General features: G+C 43.5%; 1 protein-coding gene across 1 annotated transcript in view; it reads right to left on the bottom strand.

Annotated features, from left to right (window-relative positions):
* The window catches only part of TMEM131 (transmembrane protein 131), a 943,143-nt gene that overhangs the window by 680,554 nt on the left and 239,623 nt on the right, over window positions 1-22,966 (bottom strand). Inside the window, exon 5 of the mRNA XM_085622890.1 lies at window positions 16,848-16,971. Coding sequence (XP_085479016.1) covers window positions 16,848-16,971 — 124 coding nt within the window. The remainder of the gene's footprint in view (window positions 1-16,847; window positions 16,972-22,966) is intronic.

Genomic DNA, 22,966 nt, shown 5'->3' with positions numbered 1-22,966 from the left:
GGAGAAGCAGGGTAAGAGCATCGCTGTAGCTTTCCCTTTAACTGATTGTTGCATTGCGTTGTACAGTTTGTCCGTTTAATTTCCTGACAACTGTACTGCTTTCCTTTAGTTGCTGTGTCGCCCTTAGACTTAAGCCGCTTTCTTTTACTTTTGATTAATTCATCGATCAACACGGTCCTGTGTCCTATTTTCCTCAGTGACCGGCCCCTTTTGGGTATTCTTTAACATACTCAAGAACCCTCGGGGTCACATTTCTCAGATCACGATACCTTCGTGATTCTGCTGGCAACGCGCGTATTAAGGGCACGTTCCTTTCTCATTAGCTCCACGGAGCAAGACCCTGGTGCGTTTATTCATGTTTTGTGATTTATGCAGGTCCTGTCTGACGTCTGGTTGTTTAATCCTCTCCCTCCCTCCCCTCCTTTTTTAGATTAATTCCTTGGTGGTGAATCAGTGGTGACTAGTCCCCTTTTGCCTTGTTCACAATGGATTTTTTTTCCGGGTGTGCCGAATAATAGGAGCCTCCTGATGTAACTCGACAGAAAAGTCTTTCTGCGACTTAGTAAGTTATGCGCTTAATCGTGGAGCGTACTTGTTTGGTAATTTATCTCCACTTTATCCACTAACTTACCTATTCGTCTTTAGGTGGATACCTCCTTTCCCGCTTCTGTCGTTACCCTCGAGGAGCTTGCTACCCTCCACCTTTGACGATCCTTTGACGTCTTAGAGTCCTGTCTTCTGACAGATAGGGTAACCTTCCTTTAAAACTATGCAATTAGTTTCTTTCCCGTTTGTATAGATCCATTAACCTTACGCTCGTTTAATTTTGTTTTTTAGGTGCCCACACTCAACCCCCCCCTTCCACTTGCACCCCAGTCCTGATGAAGACCCCATCCCGTAAGGTCGCAATGAGTACCTACATGCCTTAAGGGGTCGAAACGTCGACACAACATCTTTGCCAATATTATCACCAGTTCAGGATGTACTGTGATTTTCTTCATATATATGGCTTCTCTAAGAATTGTAGATATCTGAATCATGATTTGATCGGAATGTAAATACGGCAGAGAGTTAATTTTGCCGATTAATTTGATTGTGTTCTTAATGTATCTAATTTTTGTATTCACTTCCTTCCAAATCCTACACTTTATCACTCACCTCCTGACTCCTCCTCCTCTTTTCTGGGCACTGTTATGATACTCAAATATTGTCTGTACTATGGAGCTCAGTAATAACAAATTATTAGTGTTCAATGTGATTAAATAGGCATTTGAACCCCTTTAATAAGGTTTCTTGGTACATTGTTTTTCTAAATGTTTTGTATTGAATGATTCTGTATGCTGGGACCACTGTTCTCATACTGCTCTATACCCAGGTCCCAGTGACTTTATATGGGTTTACCCTTTATTTTGACTACTTCAGAGCAGGTACTTACCTGCGAGGTTCCTCTTGGTGATTTATCACCTTAATAAGATGGCAGAGAGCGAGACTCTTTCCTACACAGAGGAATATATCAATCAGTTGTTACAGGATCCTGCTAATCAATTCCTATCCTCAGACACCCCCAATATTGACTTTACTCTGAATGACAAGGTGGCACGTTTAGAACGTCTTGAGAAAAAACTAATACGTACCCGCCTTCATGGCCATTTGCTCAGCAAATATCTTCAGGCTAATGTGATACCTGTGGGACTCCAGATAAAAAACGAACCAGCAATTTTTGTTGACATACCTAAATTTAAGGAAGGCTTCAGTTTTGTTGCCAACAACGCTTCACGTCATTGGATGGTTCTGGGAGTTGAAACTGCAGCTGAACAGGTACAAACACTATTGAGAGAAATTGCTTCCCTCAAACAGGAGATCGCAGCGGATTCCACCTTAACCAATGCTAAAGAGGCCCTGGCCAACCTGACCAAAAGTTTAAAAGATTTTGAACTTACAACTCAGAGCAAGAAGTTGGATAAACTTGCTAAGGACATTAGTTTTTACGAGAAAAAGAATACTTACCCTTATCTTAACGAGGATTACTACAAGCAAGACACCCAAGGGAGATTCACAGGCAGGGGTAGAGGCTCGTACCGAGGCAGAAGAAATTTTACTACCTTCTCAAATTCTTCCATCAGCTCTGGAAGTGACAACGAGCAACCATCCACCAGCTCTGACCAGAGTTACCACGACAATTGGTATCCTCCACAAGGCTACTACCCTCCTTCTTTTTTAGAGGAAGGCCAATGGAGACCCCCCAGGGGACGAGGCACCTGGCAGAGGGGGCCACAGAGAGGCCGCCAATCCAACACTATGAACTGGGAGAGGGGCAGAGCATCCGCAGGGAAGCAGGTTCGTTTCCAGACGGAGAACCACGGAGAAATATCAACGAGAAGGAAAGTATACAGATGGTAGAGAAGGAGAACCCATTGGTGAATATCTCATCGTACACACTCTCTGAAAACGAGGAACGCATTCTATCCAAGGGGCTTTCTTTCATACCCACAGCCCATCCAAATGATTTTGACACCAGGGTCGAACTGCATGCCTTCTTCAGGAAGATCCGTTTGAGATACTTCTTCAAACAGTCCCTGTCTACTTTACCACATTCAGTTACAGGATTGAGGGTCCCTTCCACCTTTGTTCCACCCGCCAATGCAATGACCAGTAAAATCTTGGCATACGAGAGCATGGTACTAACTGATGTCATGAAATTACTAGCCACTCGCAAATACACCATCCCAAATACTACCAAATTGGAAAGGGCGGCTCTTACCAAATTGAAGAACAATAGAGACATTGTCATAAAGGCCGCCGACAAAGGTGGAGCCATCGTTATCCAAGATACATCAGCATATAAAGATGAAATTTTGAGACAGCTCCAAGATGGAGTCAGTTATTCCAAACTACGATCCGACCCGACTAATGACCTTGCAGAGGAAATTCTAAAAATCACTACTGAAGCTTATGGGCAAGGTATTCTGAGCAAACTGGAGTTTGACTACCTCAACCAGAGACATCCCCGTTTACCTACCATATACACTTTGCCTAAAATACATAAAGATCTCCAGAAACCACCTGGACGTCCAATCGTGTCAGGATGTGGCTCCATCTTGGAACCTTTATGCAAGTATGTGGATGTTTTTCTAAAACCACTGGCGGAAAACACGGAAGCTTACTTAAGGGACACGATGCAGACGATCAACCTGGTTGATCAATTAGCCTTTGATCCCAACGTCCAGCTATTGGTGACCTGTGACATCGTGTCCCTTTACACTAGTATTCCACAGATACCTGCTTTGGCTGTGATTAGTGAAGTTCTGGACACACGACCAACCCCGATGAGAGTTCCAACTGAGTTTATAATCTCACTCTTGACGATTGCTATGAATAAGAATTTCTTTGTTTTCCAAGGAGAATACTACGTCCAAACCAAGGGCGTAGCCATGGGAGCAGCCTTTGCTCCAGATTTAGCAATACTCTATATGGATCACTTTGAACGGTCGTTCATCTTCAATAACAATCCATTCTCTAACAAGATTGATTTGTGGAGACGTTACATCGACGATATTCTCATGATTTGGAATGGGGATGCGGCGGATCTGGCGAACTTTCATGAGTGGCTTAATCATTGCAATGATAACATTCAGTTCACCATACACTCCGATGCCAATGAGCTTGCTTTCCTGGATATCAAGATTTACAGTGAGGACAATAAACTCCACACAACACTGTATCGCAAACCTGCCGAACGAAATTCCCTACTAAGATACAACAGCCATCATCCGCGTGGCTTAAGGGATAATCTACCTTTTGGTCAGTTCTTGAGGATCCGCAGAAACTGTACCAAAAAGGATGACTATTTCAAAGCATCTGAAGATCTCAGTAACCGACTAACCGCTAGGGGTTACCCGAGGAGGTTGATCAAGAAAGCACGCAAGAGGGCTTGGTACAACCCGAGAGAAACTCTCTTAACACCCAAGGTCAGACAAGACTCGTCTTTGCAGAGAATGATTTGTGTTACTACATTTTCAACACGAAGCAACGCAATCAAGAAAGTGATTAATCAACACTGGAAATTGGTAGCTGATGACATCGACCAACACACTCCACCTATGCATTCTTTCAAGAAAGCCAGAAGTGTGAAGGACTATGTAGTTCAGTCTTTCCTTGAAACAACTACAGCGCCAACCATCCAAGAACTTTGGAGCCTGCCACCAGTGATGGGGCATTTTAAGTGTGGTCATTGTAAGGCCTGTGAAACAACTGTTACTACAAAAATTTTCTGCTACTAAGAACATTCGATCACTTTGAGCTCGTTTACCAATTGTAACTCTACTCATGTAATCTATGGCATCAGTTGTCCATGTGGACTCCTCTACATTGGACAGACACAACAAAAAGTCAAGTCCCGCATTCTGCAACACCACAGCCGTATCCGGTGTAATGTAGTGGGTGCACCCCTTGTTGAACACTGTGTCTTAAAGAATCACAAGCCTGATGATCTTAAATGGTTGGTGTTAGAAAAGGTAAAAGTGGGCCCCAGAGGCGGCAATCTCTCAGGTATTCTAAATGTAAGAGAATCCAAATGGATGACTAAATTGGACACTGTAATCAATGGATTAAACGAACTTGATGGTAGCTATGCCCAGTTAGCAGTCCTTAGAATTTAACTTCTTGGGCTTTCTTACGGATTTGTAACCTTTTCCTGTATCGCTTCCTAACCCCCTTTTTTAATCATGGGTTGTCATCTAATACTAATGATTACTTAGTTCATTTACTATCTGTACGAACTATTGTCCTATGTGATATGACTATATGTAAAACTTTACTTGACATTTGTCAATGTTTGACTGTTATATATACACTGCCTATGGATAACTTATATTGTTTTCTGCCTTAACGAGTGTATATATACTTTTAGTTCATCTTTGTTGGAACCATACTAGGTTATTTTTACCTTTTAGAGAAATATGCCAACCACAGAACTGTGTCCACCGCTCCCGGTAATTCTTCCAACCAAAGTCTTTTTTTCATTACGTTAAGTCACCGGCATCTAGCGCCAGCACACTAACGGAGATCACGTGACGATCTCGTGTCTTAAGTAAACCTACGATCACTCGGCTCGCTTCCCCTTTCATCCTTCACACGGGACCGGAGAAGCAGGGTAAGAGCATCGCTGTAGCTTTCCCTTTAACTGATTGTTGCATTGCGTTGTACAGTTTGTCCGTTTAATTTCCTGACAACTGTACTGCTTTCCTTTAGTTGCTGTGTCGCCCTTAGACTTAAGCCGCTTTCTTTTACTTTTGATTAATTCATCGATCAACACGGTCCTGTGTCCTATTTTCCTCAGTGACCGGCCCCTTTTGGGTATTCTTTAACATACTCAAGAACCCTCGGGGTCACATTTCTCAGATCACGATACCTTCGTGATTCTGCTGGCAACGCGCGTATTAAGGGCACGTTCCTTTCTCATTAGCTCCACGGAGCAAGACCCTGGTGCGTTCATTCATGTTTTGTGATTTATGCAGGTCCTGTCTGACGTCTGGTTGTTTAATCCTCTCCCTCCCTCCCCTCCTTTTTTAGATTAATTCCTTGGTGGTGAATCAGTGGTGACTAGTCCCCTTTTGCCTTGTTCACAATGGATTTTTTTTCCGGGAGTGCCGAATAATAGGAGCCTCCTGATGTAACTCAACAGAAAAGTCTTTCTGCGACTTAGTAAGTTATGCGCTTAATCGTGGAGCGTACTTGTTTGGTAATTTATCTCCACTAACTTACCTATTCGTCTTTAGGTGGATACCTCCTTTCCCGCTTCTGTCGTTACCCTCGAGGAGCTTGCTACCCTCCACCTTTGACGATCCTTTGACGTCTTAGAGTCCTGTCTTCTGACAGATAGGGTAACCTTCCTTTAAAACTATGCAATTAGTTTCTTTCCCGTTTGTATAGATCCATTAGCCTTACGCTCGTTTAATTTTGTTTTTTAGGTGCCCACACTCAACCCCCCCCTTCCACTTGCACCCCAGTCCTGATGAAGACCCCATCCCGTAAGGTCGCAATGAGTACCTACATGCCTTAAGGGGTCGAAACGTCGACACAACATCTTTGCCAATATTATCACCAGTTCAGGATGTACTGTGATTTTCTTCATATATATGGCTTCTCTAATTGTAGATATCTGAATCATGATTTGATCGGAATGTAAATACGGCAGAGAGTTAATTTTGCCGATTAATTTGATTGTGTTCTTAATGTATCTAATTTTTGTATTCACTTCCTTCCAAATCCTACACTTTATCACTCACCTCCTGACTCCTCCTCCTCTTTTCTGGGCACTGTTATGATACTCAAATATTGTCTGTACTATGGAGCTCAGTAATAACAAATTATTAGTGTTCAATGTGATTAAATAGGCATTTGAACCCCTTTAATAAGGTTTCTTGGTACATTGTTTTTCTAAATGTTTTGTATTGAATGATTCTGTATGCTGGGACCACTGTTCTCATACTATCCCAGCAAGCTGACATCAGTTTCTTGTCTTTTCCCTTAACTGCCCTCAAATGCAGAGTGTGAACAATTGGTGGTAACACTGTGATGAATACTAAATTGGGACCTTTTTAGATGTAAATAGGAGCCCACACCACAGAACGGGGAGGCAGGAGGGTGGTGGAGAATGTGAGGTTAGACACAAGAATTCACCAGAGAAAGAGTTACTGAAGGTAAGGAACTTGTTCTTATGGATACTTCTAATCCCAGATTCCACACCTTAGAGTAGATAACAAAGCAGTACCTCGAACGTGGAAGGTCTGTGGAATGCCTCAGACCAAAAGGTCTTGTAGAACTGAGAAGCGAATTGTCCGTCCCACAGGACCTGGCTGTCAACGCAGTAGGGCTTCATGAACATATGCACCAACCCCCATGCTGCAGTCTGGCAGATATCAAGGACAAGCACCCACCAAACCAATAAAGTTGTAGCGACCTTGGATCTGGTGGAAAGGGCCCTCGGACCTTATGGGGGATACTTCTTGGCCTTGGTGTAGCAGATCTTAAGGCAGAGGGCTACCCACCTCAACAAGGTTTTCTTCTGCACAGCCTTCCCTTTCTTTGCTCCAGAGAACTCCACAAAAAGCTGATTGTCCACTTGATGGTCCTTGGTGTGATGTATGTATATGTATGTATGTATGTATGGGGTACAACCAATGGGGCAACACCTTTCAGGGTATGAGTGGAAGCAAAGATGCCAGTAGAGTGATGGATTGTCCAATGTGGAACAGAGTCACGACTTTTGGTAAGAAGGTCACCTGATTCCTCAGCACTAATTTGTTTAGGAAAAACTTGGTGTAGGGGAAGTTACGCGGAGGATGGCTGCAGTTCACTCACATGATAGGCTGATGTAATCGCAACCATCTTCAAGTTCAGGAAGGGCAGCGAGTAGCTATGCTTAGGCGCGAAAGTTATACAAATGAGCAATGTTAAGGCCAAATTAAAGCCCCATTGTGGTATCGCAAGCAGTTTGGGAGGGAACATACGTGCCAAACCTTGAATAAATCCCTTTACAACAGGTGATTTGAACAAGGAAAGTTGGTCCAGCAAATGCAGAGGCCAAAAGAGCTTACAAACACCCTTTTACAGTGTCCATTGAAAGGCTTTGCATGGCTAAAGCCAAAAAAACCAAGAGAATGTCCGACAGCTTTGCTTGTATGGGATCAGTAGGCCGCGCACCACACGAGGTTACGAACATGTCCCGGCATAGACTGATTTAATGGAGAGGTCTCTGGTGAAGAGAATGACATCTACCACCTCAGGTGGCAAATCGAAAGCCATTAACCGCCTCTGCTTAATCTCCAAGCATGGAGGTGGAAATTGCTTTAATACGGTTGGTGTATTCAGTCCTGTTGCTGGAAAAGGAGGTTTTCCCTATGTGGCAGCCTATTCAGATGAAAGATGATCATGCTCACACTTTTCAGGTACCACACACTACTGGCCCAATCAGTGGCCACCAGGTGATATGGGTCCAGTCATTCTTGATGATCTTCAGAACTTAGGTCAGAAAGGGGTACACAAGTCCCTTGTTTCAACGCACCTGGAGTGAATCTTCTAAGAAGTGTTCTTGTTGGCACTCCAATGCACAAAAATCATAGACCCATCGTCTTACAGGGAAAGAAAATCCAAGCCAGGACCCTCCCCCCCCCCGCTTGTTGGAAGATGCCATTCACCACGTTGGGTTGTAGAAACCGCTCTTGATCTGCAAGACAACATCTTCTCAGTTCATCCACTCTGTAGTTCAGCGACCTCGTCAGGTGGGTAGTCACCAGATACATGCTCTCTTGCTCTAGCCAACTCCAGAAGTGCAAAGCCTCCTGGAATAGGACCCCAAGACCCCACTCTGCCCTGCATGGTGCTGTAACACATGGAGGTGCTGTCCCCTAGAGCATGTACCAATCTCCTCTTGATGGACAGCAAGAAAGCATTCAGGGTCAGATGAATGGCCAGTAGCTCCAGTAGGTTGATGTAGAGCCAGCCCTCCACTGAAGATCAGAGCTCTCTGATCTGCACCTCCTCCTTGTGACAGGCCCATTTCCACAACCCAGCAGTGAAGCATAAGTGACCACTTTTAGCGGGGAAGGGAGAGCGGCCTGCTAAAGGACAGCCAGCCATCACTGCGGATCTTGACCATTCACCTCCAAGTCCTTGATGGTGTCAGAAAGGTAGCCTTGATTCTGGGCCCAATGGAATATCCGGTTTCAATGCAGGGCTCATGTGCAACCTGGTGTGGCTGACAACGAAGACACACGAAACCAACAGGTCAAGAAGCCTCAGTCACCCTTGCTTGGATCAAAGACTGAGCCCTGAACACCTATGCGTCTAGGATCGCCCTAATAAAACAGGTGGAACTTCTGCTCATTTATAGTCAAACCCAACAATGTTAGAAATTACATCATTGTATGGAGGTGGTCAACGAGTACCTCCTGCAAGCCTGCTTCAGCAGCAGATAGTCGTTGAGGTATGGGAATAGAGGAACTCATGACCTCTGAAGATGGGCAGTGAGCAACACCATCACTTATATGAACATCAGAGGGGTGGTCGTGAAGCCGAAGGGGCGCATGCCAAAGTGAAAATGCTCCAGGCTGAATTACAAGTAATGCATGTGGGACGGGTATACAAACATCCTGGAAGTACGACACCATCTAGTCTCCCAGGTCCAGAGCAAAGAGAGAAGTTAAGCCAATAAAAGCATTCTGAATTTGTCCTCCCTCAAGAAAGCGTTGTGAGGTTGGAGGTCCAAGATAGGCTTGAGGCTCCCATCCTTTTTCAGAATTAGAAAATAGCGAGTAAAAACCCTCAACTTTCTCCAACTTCAGTCATCTCTCTATGGTACCCTTAGTCCCCCATTGCTTGGGCATGTGCCTCGGAGGTCAAAGTAAAGCGATCTGTTGCAAAGCCTGTTCATCCCCTGTATGTCTGTGCAGAACAACACTAGTACCATCTGTCATGCCAATGTAATCCGTGCTATCCAAACCGGCACAGATAACATACTTGGTTGCGTCCTACCCATCATGTATCATCTGAGCCAGAGAGACTCCAACGCCCTCTGGGACTGCCAGCAAGATGTTGCTGGGCACGACCCAAAGTGCATGTGTGCGACGGCCCATCAGACTGATTGCATTTACAGTTTGCTGTACCAATGGCGCATAATGAAAAAAATACCTTACTGGTTCCAGTTTACTGCACAGCAGGGTAAGCGGTCTGTACAAAGGGTTTAAAACTTATTTGGTGCAAGCAGTGTGCTTAAGACCTTCAGCACCCCGGGAGGAGTTCCTTTAAGCAAAAGGAAAGCAAGCACGATGCTCCCCCAACAAAGAAACTCCAGTGCATACTGAAGGAGGCGTTACTGCAAACTACAAAAAGTTGCGTTAATGCACAACTTGCCACCACACATTTGCCGTTTAACAATGCTGTAATAAACTTCACACATTTCAATTGCATTCATTTTATCAATGTTTGAAGGATGGTGGGACGAGGCAGATCTTGCCGGGACACGTTCATGTAAGTTGCACATAGATCTCTGCAGCAACCACAACTCACCGAGCTACCACCCCCATATGAAACTTTAGATTTTTCAATTATTCTATAAAAATAGCGTAGCTTATCCAACTTAAGTCTAACTTAAGTCTGGCTGGAAGGATGGAGGAGACGCCAGCGCCCTGTGGCCTTGAGAGACACTACAGCCAGGTCATTAAAGTCAAGGAGTTGTGGCACTACTGAGGTTTCACATTTCGGACAAGAGAGACGCATGGATGCTACAAGTGTGTGGTGAACTGCACGTTGCAATACTCATGGAAAGATAAAGAAGACAACCCTTCCTCCAAATAAATAAAGAGTGTTACTTCGCAGCAGCAAGCTTTTAACGTCCAGCTCTAGGCACCCTCCTCTTTCAGACCATACTTGAGAGAAGAGCACCCCGTCCCTGCGGTACAGTATGCTGAGAAAGAATTTTAACCAGCTGATTGCCCTCAAGAGGAGCCCTGCGTCAGAAGAAACCCGAGAAGTAACTTCTCAGAGCTTTCTTCCACAATCATACATGGTGCACCAACAACCTGTACATCCAGCTTCTCAACAGCTATACACATCCTGTATCCACAGCATCATAGTCCCAGGATCACCAAAGGCACTGCCCCCTCCTGGGAAACATTAAGTGAGGTAATCATGCCCAAGCTACGTTGGCATTGGGCAGGCCCCCATTCAGGGCTCTAAGACCCCCGTACCTCTCCCAACCCAGAGAAAGAGGCTGAAAACCTGTCCCACCACAAGGTGTGCAGTCTGTAAAATGCAGCTGCGAGTTGGGCCTAAGTATGTCTGTCAGAGCAGCATTAGCAACACAAAAAGATGATGGACCGACTGCTGAACATTGTCAAACACTCACCCCAGTCACAGATCCAGGTTAAATCCATCATTTCTTTGCTCACCATGCCACCCCAGTTTGGACCCAGCCATTCCATCCATCATCTGTTCTTTTTGCTTTGCTTGCCCTAAGTGGGAAGGGTATGCCCAGACGTGGGTCCCCGTGGTCAATGTGCCACTTGATTCAAGCTAGCCTGACTGATGAGGGGTGATACTCCGAAATCCATCCGAAGGTGCTTGTTTCAGGTCCAGGAGGACCTGGCCTGGCAGCTCGTGCAGGACTGTTCCCATGGGGAGCAGGGTCAAGACTGATTTGTATATGACTGGGCCAAACTGGGGTGACATGGTGAGCATAAAAAGGATAGATTAAAGCCAGATCTGTGACTGGGGGCGAATGGTTGATTTGTTCAACATAACATTCATCATTTCACTTTTGCTTTTGTTGACCTTAGTTAGTAAGTGTAGGAAAGAAGGATCTTTCTGGCATAGTTATCCGTCACTTTTTGCCTGGTGTCAGTGTGTTGTGGCTGCAGTACACTGGGTTCCTGCTAATCAGGACCACAGTGTCTGTGCTCTCTCTCCTCAATTCATTGGTAAGAACTTTGTACACCCCACAATTGATACACTGGTGTACCTCTGTAAGTCCCTAGTATATGGTACTAAGGTACCTAGGGTATTGGTACACCAGAGGTCTCCCATGGGCTGCAACATGTAATGTGCCAACCATGGGAGCCCATGCAAACTGTATCTGCAGGTATGTCATTGCAGCCTGGAAGAAATAGTGAACACACCTTTCGCTTCAGATATAATGTTTCCCTTATTCCCGGTCACTGCACTTTAAACCTATAAGTCACCCTAAGGTAAGCCTTAGGTTGCATAGTTCTAAGTGAGGGTGGCCCTGTACGAGCAAACACACCCATACAAACCCTGGAGTACATTCTCTGGCTTTGTAAGTGCGGGAAGCCCTTTTAAGGTATGTAGTGGACACTGGCAAAATTGAAATGTCCAGCAACATAATGGCTTTTCCGAACCAGTGATGTTTGGTATCAAACATGTTGGAATCCTGCTACTACACCAATCCCAGTGCTAGTTGCATGATAACATGTACTGGGGTGCTCATAGAGGACCCCACCCATGTCTAACTGTGTAGCCTTGCAGGGTCTGCGTACACGCCAGTGCTGCTGCTAACCCGAGACACAGTTCTTCCCTCCTCCTGCTGAGCTCAACTCGGGCAGGGGAAGGCAGAACCAAGGATTTCCTGTAGAGGACGTTTGTAACCATCTCTCCTTTAGAAATAGGTGTCTTAGCATAGGTTGGGGATGCTTCTGAGCACCTCCAGACTGCTTTGAAGGATACATTTGGTGCCCTCCTTGCACAAACCAGTTTGCCCCAGTTCAAGAGCCCTTTGCTCCTGCTCTGGCGCGAAAATACACAAAGGACGGGGGAGTAACCACGCCCCTGTCCAGCTCCTCTCCGGTACCCCTACAAGTCCCTAGTATATGGTACTAAGGTACCTAGGGCATTGGTACACCAGGGGTCTCCCATGGGCTGCAGCAATTTATTGTGCCATCCATGGGAGCACATGCAAATTGTATCTGCAGGTCTGCCATTGCAGCCTATGTGAAATGGTGCACCACCTTTCACTTCAGATAGAAGGTTTTCCTTCTATCCCGGTCACTGCACTTTAAACCTGTAAGTCACCCTGGGGTAAGCCTTACAGCCCACAGGCAGGGTACATGGTTCTACGTGTGAGGGTGGACCTGCACAAGCAGACACACCCCTACAAACCCTGGTGTCCATTATCTGGCTTTGCAAGTGCGGGCAAGCCCTTTTAAGGTATGAAGTGGACACTGGCAAAGGACAGGAGAGTGACAACCACCCTAACCATCTCTTTTCCTGGAAGGAGCCCTGAGCTCCTCCAGGTAGGCTACTTGATTCTGCCATCTTAAATCTTAAAAGGGCATAGCCCCCTGGGATCTTCTGACTGGTCAGTCTACCCGAGTAGCGGCCCGAACCCCTCCTGATAGGTGAGTCACCGCAGAAGTAGTCCTACCCCTTTTCTGGGTTACTTAAGGGCTCCCATGAGGGTGGATCCTTAGATTAGTGTGGACTTCGTCTTCAAGAACCAACTGGCTTCACCTGAAGATCTATCTAAAGACTCTTCTGCTGTTGGGCACTGAACTCTGCTGCTGGACTGAGCCAGGAACCAAGACATACTCCTTTCGGTAGGAAGGCTCCTACTGCAACTTCGTCTCTGTGATCTTCCAAGTTCTGCAACTTCCATGGCTGTGCAGCCTCCTGAGTCTCCCACGACTCTGCCCTCTGCCTGCATCAAGATGGCAAGAAGGAATCTCCCTTGGAGTGAAGGAGTCACTGCCCTGCATCCACAGGCGCCTCAACGACGAATGGCTTGTGGATCCTGTTGTCCCATGGATATCTTCTGGCTCTACATCACAGGTGTTGGTTTGTTGGCTCTCTAAAGGCCTGGCCAGTCTTCCCTGCAACTTGGGAGACTGTAATCCCTCTCCAGCCAACTGGAACCGCATGCCTGTGCACCACGTCTATTTGCCATTACCAAGGCCTGTTGGCTCCCCTGACCGAAGATCTTCAAGCCCCAGACTATTTAAAGAAAATGTCACATGGTACGCTCCTAGCAGGGCACTAAGATCGTCCAATTGGGGATTTGGGTGGGTTGGGTGGGTCAGGAAAGGGGGGGGTGACTACTTCATTTACACCACGGTCCATCTCTGGAACAACCTATCAGAACAACTGAGGGGTCAATCTAACTTTCTGACTTTCAGAAAATGTCTTAAAACTGGGCTGTTTGCAGGTCCTTAAACTCCAGCTCATCTGCAGGATTACATTAGTCAGTAGGTTACAATGGCTCCAAGACGCCGCTGGCATTTGTGCGCTTTAGAAAACAGATCAATATATCAAGCTCCAAGAAGCCCCAGCATCACACATCCCCAAGAGTGACCCTCTCCCTGCTTCTCCAGCGATGTGGGCATCCATCTTCTGTGTGCTGCTGAGCCCTTCCTGTGCCTGCTGCCAGAGGGTCCTCCTGGGGTCTCCATTGATTCCTGCCGGCTCTCCTGCTTGCTGAGAGCTGTCCCCGACTTAGCCTGGCTGGATGAGTCCCACAGACCTTGCTGGTCTGCAACTAAGCATCGTTTCCTGCAACACATCTGTAGAATGTGCCACGTTAGTGTTCCCACGACAAGGTCCACGAGACTCTGTAGCCGCCAGACAGTCGAGGTCCTTCATTGATTTCAACAGGTGGTTCTGACACAGCTTCGCACCTATGCACCTGGGCTCCATGGTGTAGGTATACTGCTTCTCTGGGTATTCACAGTTGAGTGTCCTTCAACCTCCCTGGTTCCAACGGGTTTCCTCAAGGTCCTCTGGTAAGGGTTCTGAACCCATAAAACTCCAACCAAGACTTTCCCATGTTATCCTAAGGACGTTGACCCGTCGTATCACCTCTGCACCCAGGCGCCTTGGGAATTCTAGCTATTTACCTTTGGTGGTTTCATTGTTCCCCTGGTCCACAGATCCTTGGGTGGTTGTCTCGCTGGGGTACTCAGCTCGCTTTCTATTTTCTTAGTATATGGTTTGGCCCTCCATAGATGTCCATTTGTTTTATGGGCTTTACTTGCCTGTTTTGACATATTCCATTGTTTATTGATATCTCCAGGTAGGAGATAAACCATGGTAGTTTTAGTGTTGGTGTTTAATAAATAAAAGGTGTGTTTCGAATACTGGTGTGATTCTTTCGTTGCATCTAAGCTTTATGACTGACTGAGTTGTAATGTACCCGATTTACACCCTCCTGAATAAGCCTTAGCTGCTCTCTACAGCTACCCCTTGAGAGCTTTGGTTATCATGGACCACTAGAACTATCAATAAGGGTTGCCTAGACTTAGTGCATGGTGCCTCACCAATAGGTGTCCAACATATACAGAGCCAGCCTCCTACAGGAAGGGTATGCCCAGGCGTGTATCCAGTGCTACCCCAAAACCATTCCTAGGATGCTGGTTTCTGGTCCAGGGAGATCCTGGCTTGGCAGGTCGGGCTGGACTGTTCCCATCGGTAGCATGGTCAAGAATGATTTGCATATGGCTGGGTCTAAACTGGGATGGCGTGGTGATCAAATAAATGATGGATTAAACCTACATCTGTGACTGAGGGTAAATGTTTTATTTGTTCAGCATTCCATCCAGCATCTATTGTTTTTGCTGTTGTCACCGTAAGTGGGAAGAATATGCCCAGACATGGGTCCCGTGCTCACTGTGCCACTGGATTCAAGCAAGCCTGGCTGATGAGTGATGATATACCAAAACCGGTCCCAGGATGCTTGTTTACAGTCCAGGGAGGACCTGGCCTGACAGTTCGGGCTAAACTGTTCCCATGGGGAGCAGGGTCAAGACTGATTTGCTGGGTCCAACCTGGGGTGGTGTGGTGAGCAAACAAAATAATGTATTAAACCCAGATCTGCGAATGGGGGTAACGTTTGATTTGTTCAGCATTCCGTCCATCATTTGATCTTTTTTGCTTTAGTCAGGGCAGCATTGCCAGAGGCGAGGCTAATATGGAGAAAACTAGAGATAGTCCGGGCGGATCTACCCACAGCACCACAGGGTCCCTGCAGTCACACAGTTCCCAAGATAATAAGAGACGCACTGTAAGAGTCAGCTAGCCCCACCCCTCTTCACTTAACTAAATCTCCCTCCTTGAGCATGGCAGGCAGCTAGACCGTTTCTTTCTTGTTGGACAGCTGGTGCCTGTCATCCTCTTGCAAATTCTTGCTTAGCTGATTTGTAGTCTGCAACAGTTACTCCTGAAGCAGTCTTTAGCACCTCTAAAGTGTCCAACTCAAAGTCGGTCTGACCAGCTGGTTAACACACAGTCGTAGCCTTTCTGTAGATTTCAGGGCATAATAGTCCATTTTAATGTGATAAATCTCCAGGGAGGCCAGACCTTGGATGAGCACCGAGATAGTCAGAAAAAAGTTTCTCCTCTTTCAGGACTTCAAACTTCTGGGTATCTTGGGACGTGTGTGGGTTGATTACTCCACGGTATGGGGCAGGAAAAAAAGCTGCAAATCCTGGCATACACTGTTCTGTTGTTTCACACTAAGAGTATTATGCCAGCATGCCATGGCCTCGTTAGGTTTTGACGCTGTGGCTATTTTAGGAGAGGGGCAATCCCTTGGAAGCTAATCTCTTTTACGTAGCCTTAAACAGTTTATGCTCAATCCAACCTGGTACTCAAGGTAATAGATACGGGCATAGCCAGAGCCTCTCTCTAGATTTGCTTTTTGAATCTCTTTTTCTGGTCATCACATGCAGTCTAGAGACAGCTGCGATGTGATGCAAGACCTAGAAAGCAGGTGTAAAGCTGGGTCGAGGGCCCGATTTACAAAGAAATTTTGAGAAAAGTAAAAAATTTACTGTTGTAACTTTTTCCATTTGCATTACATTTCCATGTTACACTGCATTTTAAGAACTTAAAGGTCACATGAGAATGACAGAAATGTGCATTTACACATTTAACTTTTTCTTCACAGGTTAAATATAGTGTTGTAGAAAAAAAAACTGACAAAAATCCAATTTTGTCTAGTAGAAGTTTCTTCTCATTCCCATTGTTGCGCCTACAAACCTTTGTAGGAGTAACTTTACGAGTGTTACCCAGTTGGGTTCCTGCTCCTCATCACAAACATATGATGGCACCAGGAGTGCACTTTATATTCCTTAGGAAAGTGGCGCCATGTTCTCTAGAACTTGCCAGGGCTACGGCCTGCATAGCGATCGATACACTCAGGTTAAAAAAGATCAAAGTCTGTGACTCAAACTCTCAAAAATACCTAAGTTTTATTTCAATATTTAACACCAACCAACAAGTAATTGCTTTCAGTAACAAGAGGGAAACAGGCGGTAAAACGATTTAATGAAAGTTCTACTTACCCTGTTTTGAAAAAATGATGCATGAAAATGCGATGTTGTTGCTGAAATTGATAGTAAAGTAATAGTTTCTTCAGAACTAGGATTATGTAAATATACTTTTTCCATTTTTGGCATTCCCACCGGCCTATAAAAGCGAGAAAAAAGATGCATCAAAATAATTCTAGTTGAAAGCATCTAGCACAGCAGTACAATCAAAACCAAAAAGTAAATAATGAAACTGCAAAAGCTTCTCATAGACCTTGCAGGTTCTAGGTTAAAAGGACAAGTCGAATTAGTTTTCATTTGGAATTTTGGGCGGGACACCACCCCCAATATATCCAAAAACAATACCTCCCGCCTTTGCCACTAAACAGTAGTCCCTTCCTTTTGGCAAGTCATTTATTATGAAATAAAATTAAAATAATTAGCGCATTTATTCTTCATAAACTTTTTGTCCATTTAATTGCATAATTGGCACACGGATTTTAGAGCTAACAGCATTTAACACTGTTTGATTCGAACTAACCACCGGTTACTACTTTGCCAGTCATCACAAACTCTTATGAGCTCCATACAACCACTGACACTTTTCTTTGTTCCCGGGCACCGTTGAGACAGAGAACAGAAATAGCCGATTTTTGCACCAGTAAAATAGGACAATACAGAAAGCACAAAAGCGTAAAGTGTATTTTTAGGCACTGAGGGGTGGAGGTTAAAGAAAGTAACAGGTGGTAGGTAAGGTGGTTTGCTTGCCCATACTGGCTCTCGACACCCCTTGTATACCTTCAGCGGCACCAAGGAACATGAATGAGGAGCAGCTGATCAGAATGACTCTACTAGTTAATCCCAGTCCCCTGATATACCTCGTAAAAAAATTGTTGTCCAGAGATTTTCTTTTTTAATTTGTGTTTTTGGATCATTAGAGAAGTAATTTAGCTTGGGTAGGCCATGCTGATCCAGCCCAAATTTTTCTGGATGACATTTTTAAAAATGGCGAATGTGTTGAGATGATGTGATATTTCAGGAACCCTGAGACCTATATACTTCATTTTGGTGTCGAAACATAGGGTTTGGGGGTCCAGTAGTCTTATAGAGACAGAAAAAAACCCCACAGAGTAACCATTCCAGCATTTTCCAAAAATGGCGGCTGTAATAGAGGAAGAAGAGACATATATAGAAAAGAAACAAATAATAATGTTTTTTAATCCTTTTTTTTTATATACAGCCCAAAAAGTTTATGATCTGAATATGAAAAAAGAATTGTGCTTATCACACCTGTTCTAGACACGTTTTCATAGTTCACTTTGTTTCGGCAATCGCTCGTGGTACATTTGCAGAATGTTGAACATTTGAGAAGAGCATATTTACAGGGACATTTTTTTGTAGCACAGGTTTTGCAAGTACATCTAAGTGTAAGTACTGTGGGTAGAGGCTTTAGAAATTTCGTAGGTTTTAGCACCCCATCAATATCCTTCCAACAAAATTCACCCGGATCTTTCTCTAAATAGGCATGATCCAAAACATTTACACATCTTCTGCTCAAGTAGAATGCTCTTTTAATGTGTCCACGCACAGAATAGGACGTCGGTGGAAGGTCACTTAGCGGGACTGATCTCTTGAACTCACTGTACCTTAGATTGTTAAATGTGTGACAGTCTGAACTCGTTTTCCACACAAGCCCAAGGTATTTTTCTATGTCTTTAAAGTCACATTTTTCTTCTGTCTCAGCAAATCCTGTTAGAAACTTCACAGGTTTAGCAGTTAAAGTTCCAAACTTTGATCCAATTTTGCTCATAGTGTCATTACCTGTAAAAATATATATGTGCCTTGATAAGAACACTGAGCATCTCAATATCAAGTTTCTTGTACAGTTTATGAAGCAGGGTTGTTTTTCCTCGCTTGTTCCATAACGTATCCATAACCTGACAATCCTTGACTTATGAATACTTCAACAAATCTAAGCAGCACAATAATAACATCTGTGTAATTTGACAGTACAATGACTCGATTGGAACCATTTTGCACAGCCCACTCAACATGTGGCACAACATGAAGACCAGCTTCCTCCAATTTGCGGTGAAGTTCTTGAACAATCTGGCCTGTACATTTTGAATATATCTCTGCAGGCACCAACTCCTCATTGACAATCATTCCACTTGCAATAATTGGAAATTTAGTGTTGACTGAAGAATCAGCATTGTTCTGGCAAGTTAACATCTCCAAGTTTATCTTGTTCGATGTTGATGACCAGAATTTATCAAGTTGCTCATGCATAGCTGTTGAACTTTTGATGCAGACAAGGTCAATTGTTCCACTTGTAGACATTTGTATGATTCTCTCACGTTCTTTGACAGTTAATTCTAGATAACTGTCAAAAACAATGTGCCATTCTTGAAAGCTGCACACAGGCTTTGAAAATCTAAAACAGTCTAAACTACCTCTGAAGTTTTGCGTGGATGAAATCTTGACCACTCGCAACTGTGACATTTACAACAGCAGTTTTCAATGAGGACACTTTTTCGAATTGAAATTCTTCAGTTGAAAGTTTTTCTTCGAGCTCTTGTACAAGTTTGTGCTTCACTGGTTTGATTGTAGCCGCTCCATCAAATAATGTGTTTGTTGGAACGGAGATCAAGCGATGGAATGTCCTTGATAAATTCATCCCTTTCTTTTGCTACACCCATCTCTTAGCGTGCTTGTGGAAGTTTTTTTTTTGTAACCTGTTTTGTAGTGGCTGGTTGGACAAAACTCTTGCTATGGTAATTAAAGCGTGTAAGTTTAGCTTTAGTGATTATGTCAAACAGCTTTTTCTCTTTCAATGCACATCTCTCCTGCTTCAGTTATGCGTATAGTTTTGGTCAATGCTCCAGGACATCTAGCAGACATGTCTTTATATCGTTATCCACATATTCTTTGGTCACGAAGTTGTGTTGTCGCACAGGCCGAGTCATTTCAAAGGGGTTTCCTTACTGCTCCATGAGATGAAGGCTGTCAATATGTCTTTTAAAACGTTCCCCTCTCATTCCCACAAGTTCATGGTGAGGAACAGTTTCATCATGATCATTAATTTTAAATTTGTCATCTCTCTGAAAACATTGCAAACAGAATGGACTTCATAATACCAACGTCCCGTTACAAACACCAAATTCTGACATAAGCATGTTGTTTGGACAGGACTGCATTATCACTCATTATCGCTGTGGAAGTTGCACAATTTATCAGTATACAATAAATAATGAATTCTCTCACGGCCCTATCAAAAACATCAATACTTGCAGCATTATCTACATTATCTGGGGTTGTCGCAAGTTGATCTATATAAGGCAAACTACCCAAAAAGTGAAAATGTGCTTATGCCAGTACCGCAGCCATGTCAGATGTACATTTTTAACAGCTCCCCTAGTCAATCACTTCTTGAAACTGAACCACACTGAAGATAGAGTGGCAGACCAGTGAAGTGATTAAAAAACACCTTGGGCAGTGATAGCCAGTTGATGTTGAACAACGATGTGTGAAAATGGATTTAAAAATGGATTTTCCAATGTGACAGCTTTGCCCAGTGTCTTAACACCACAGCGGAATTTAGTAACTCTAAAGATGCACTGTAACTTCCCCTTGGATGTCTGTATTGTACCCTACATTGCTGTGTCTGCCACTAATTAACTATGACGATGTTGTGACACACTTCTGATACCCTGTCACATTTAACAGCTCATGCCGCAATGCATGATCATGTCCTTATGTGTGATGGTACTGTTGCAGCACAAGCGTGGTCCAGAATTTGTTACGCTTACTCTCCGTACCAGCCCCATTAGGATGTTCTGCAGCATTTCCATTTACCACAGAGGCAATGATCCTCTGATTAATCTTTCTCCGCTGATCGGAGGGGTGAACCTTAGGGTGACCAAACACCATGTAAGCTGTCCAATCCCGACCATATATTGACAGATAACTTACAAATTTGAAATCAGGTTTAAGTATACCACTCTCAAAACCATGCTGTAGAAATTAAGACTTTGCAATAGGAAGATCATCCTCCTAAAGAAGTGAAGTCAGACTAGAATTATGCAAACCAAAGGTTCTGCTACGGCCACACAGAATAAAAGAATTAGAACTTGATAATCCATAAAAGCTTGCTGATTCCCCCTACAACGCATTTAAATCATTAAAAAATAGCACAGTTTCAATGGAAGATCCAACAAGACTCAATAATAGACTCAGACCGATATTAAATAACTGTGGTTATTGTATTCGAGATTCAAAATTCTTGGCAATAAGCAGTTTTAAGTAATCCGGTTTAAATTATCACAGCTTACAATATAATGGCAAACATTTAGGCCAAGCTTAAAAGAATGATTATCGCATGAATCAATTTACAGAGTCCCACTACCATCAAAGGCAGAAGGATAGTTAATTTATCCAACAGCTCATGATCCTAAAAAAGGGGAAAGAGTTCAGATTTAAAGTCCACTAAGGGCGAGTCCATAAATATGAGACAAAAAAAATAAAGGAAATGAAATGGTGCTACAACGGAGGGTTTCAGTCCACCAGCTACTATCTGTAGTATTCGCAAAGCAGTCCAAAAGTAAAAACTCAAAGAGGATAGGTTTCAAAATCATAAAAAATTGATAAGCACAGCGTTCCAATTGACAAGTAGGAAAAATCAGAATGGCGCTGCTCCTGCTTTGGGGTTTCTTCTTTTATAAAGTCTCTGTAAGAGTCCTAGTGATATAGCGTCACACCACTGTTGAAAGATTGTCATGTGCTCAGATTCACATAATGTCACCTACGACATTAGCAAATACAAGATGGTTCCCCCTTGCTAGTCATGAGAAACAAGAGATTTAAAGTCCACATAGGCCTAACAACAATGAAAAAGAATACAAAATATCAGTTTGTAGTAGCAGTTAAAATCCTGTTCCCACAGGAACAATTCACTGTTAACATTGAGGAAATATTTCAGAACGTTGAATGTTACACATGTACTTAACAAATAAGGCAACATTTTACTTGATGCAAAAGAACCATTGTAATAGGCCAAGGAATAAGTCTGTAGTAGAGAAATAACACGCTTGAAAAAGGCTTCACGTTGTCATAACAATTTTAACTAAAATAAACTCTAAACCTGTAGCAAATATAATGCAATAAAATAATTTCATATTGGAAATAAAGTAGAACTTTCATCAAGTATTATCATACTACAAAAATAGTTTTTAACTTTTTATAAATTATAGAATCTCTAGTATTATCAGTTTAAATTTCCTTACTAGTATTTTTACCGTTTTTAACTGACTTTTCTACATGGTGCATTCTAATGCAAAGCAATAGAAACAAAAATGTTGTAAGCATTCTCAATAGTGCAACTCATTTATATACATTAGGATTTTCTTCTATATATGTTTCTAGGTCTTTCATTTCAAAGCACGCTTTTCCTGTGCTTCTACTACACTTTCAGTTTAGAGTATTACTGTGTCGAACGTGTGCAAGGTACACGTCCAGCTTTTCGTGTCCTAAATCAGCAAATGTGTTCCTTGATTGCTGGGGGAGTTTTATACAGCGTGAATATGACCCATCTGGGTATCAGAGCGCTGTACAAACAGAAAATAAGTTAATCATACACGTGCAAAAAGGAACAAGCAAGAAACTGTTAGATTCATAATCCAGAGGTGAACCCAGGAAGACAGTCATGCTGAGTGACTTATGATCTATTGTTCAAAGTATCTATTCAGCACCAGCAGTTTCAATGATTTTTGAAGTAAGTAGTAAAGGGGTTTGATCTGGTTTCAGGGTAGTGCGTTCCATATTCTTGGGGCAACACCAGGAAAGGAGCAGATGTTAAGTTTTCGTTTTGTTGAACTTCTGTGGCTTAGAGAGTTAGCAATTCTTAGAGAACGACTCCCACCCGACAGTTCGAGTTTTTTTGCCAGGAAGACAGGAGTGTTATGAGGAGCCTTTTGTATTATGATTTTTTAAATCTTACGTTATCAGTACCCTAATTGTATCAAGATGTATTGAGTCATTTGCTGTACACGCGTTAGTGTTTTCATATACATCAACTATCCACTCCTTTTGGATTACATAAATTGTTCTCAGAAATTGTATTGTATGTATTAAATCTTGACTTGTAAGTTATGTCCCCA

This window comes from Triturus cristatus, chromosome 8 (genome assembly GCF_964204655.1).
Source record: "Triturus cristatus chromosome 8, aTriCri1.1, whole genome shotgun sequence".
Classification (NCBI taxonomy): domain Eukaryota; kingdom Metazoa; phylum Chordata; class Amphibia; order Caudata; family Salamandridae; genus Triturus; species Triturus cristatus.
This window is presented reverse-complemented; position numbering and strand designations above follow the sequence as displayed.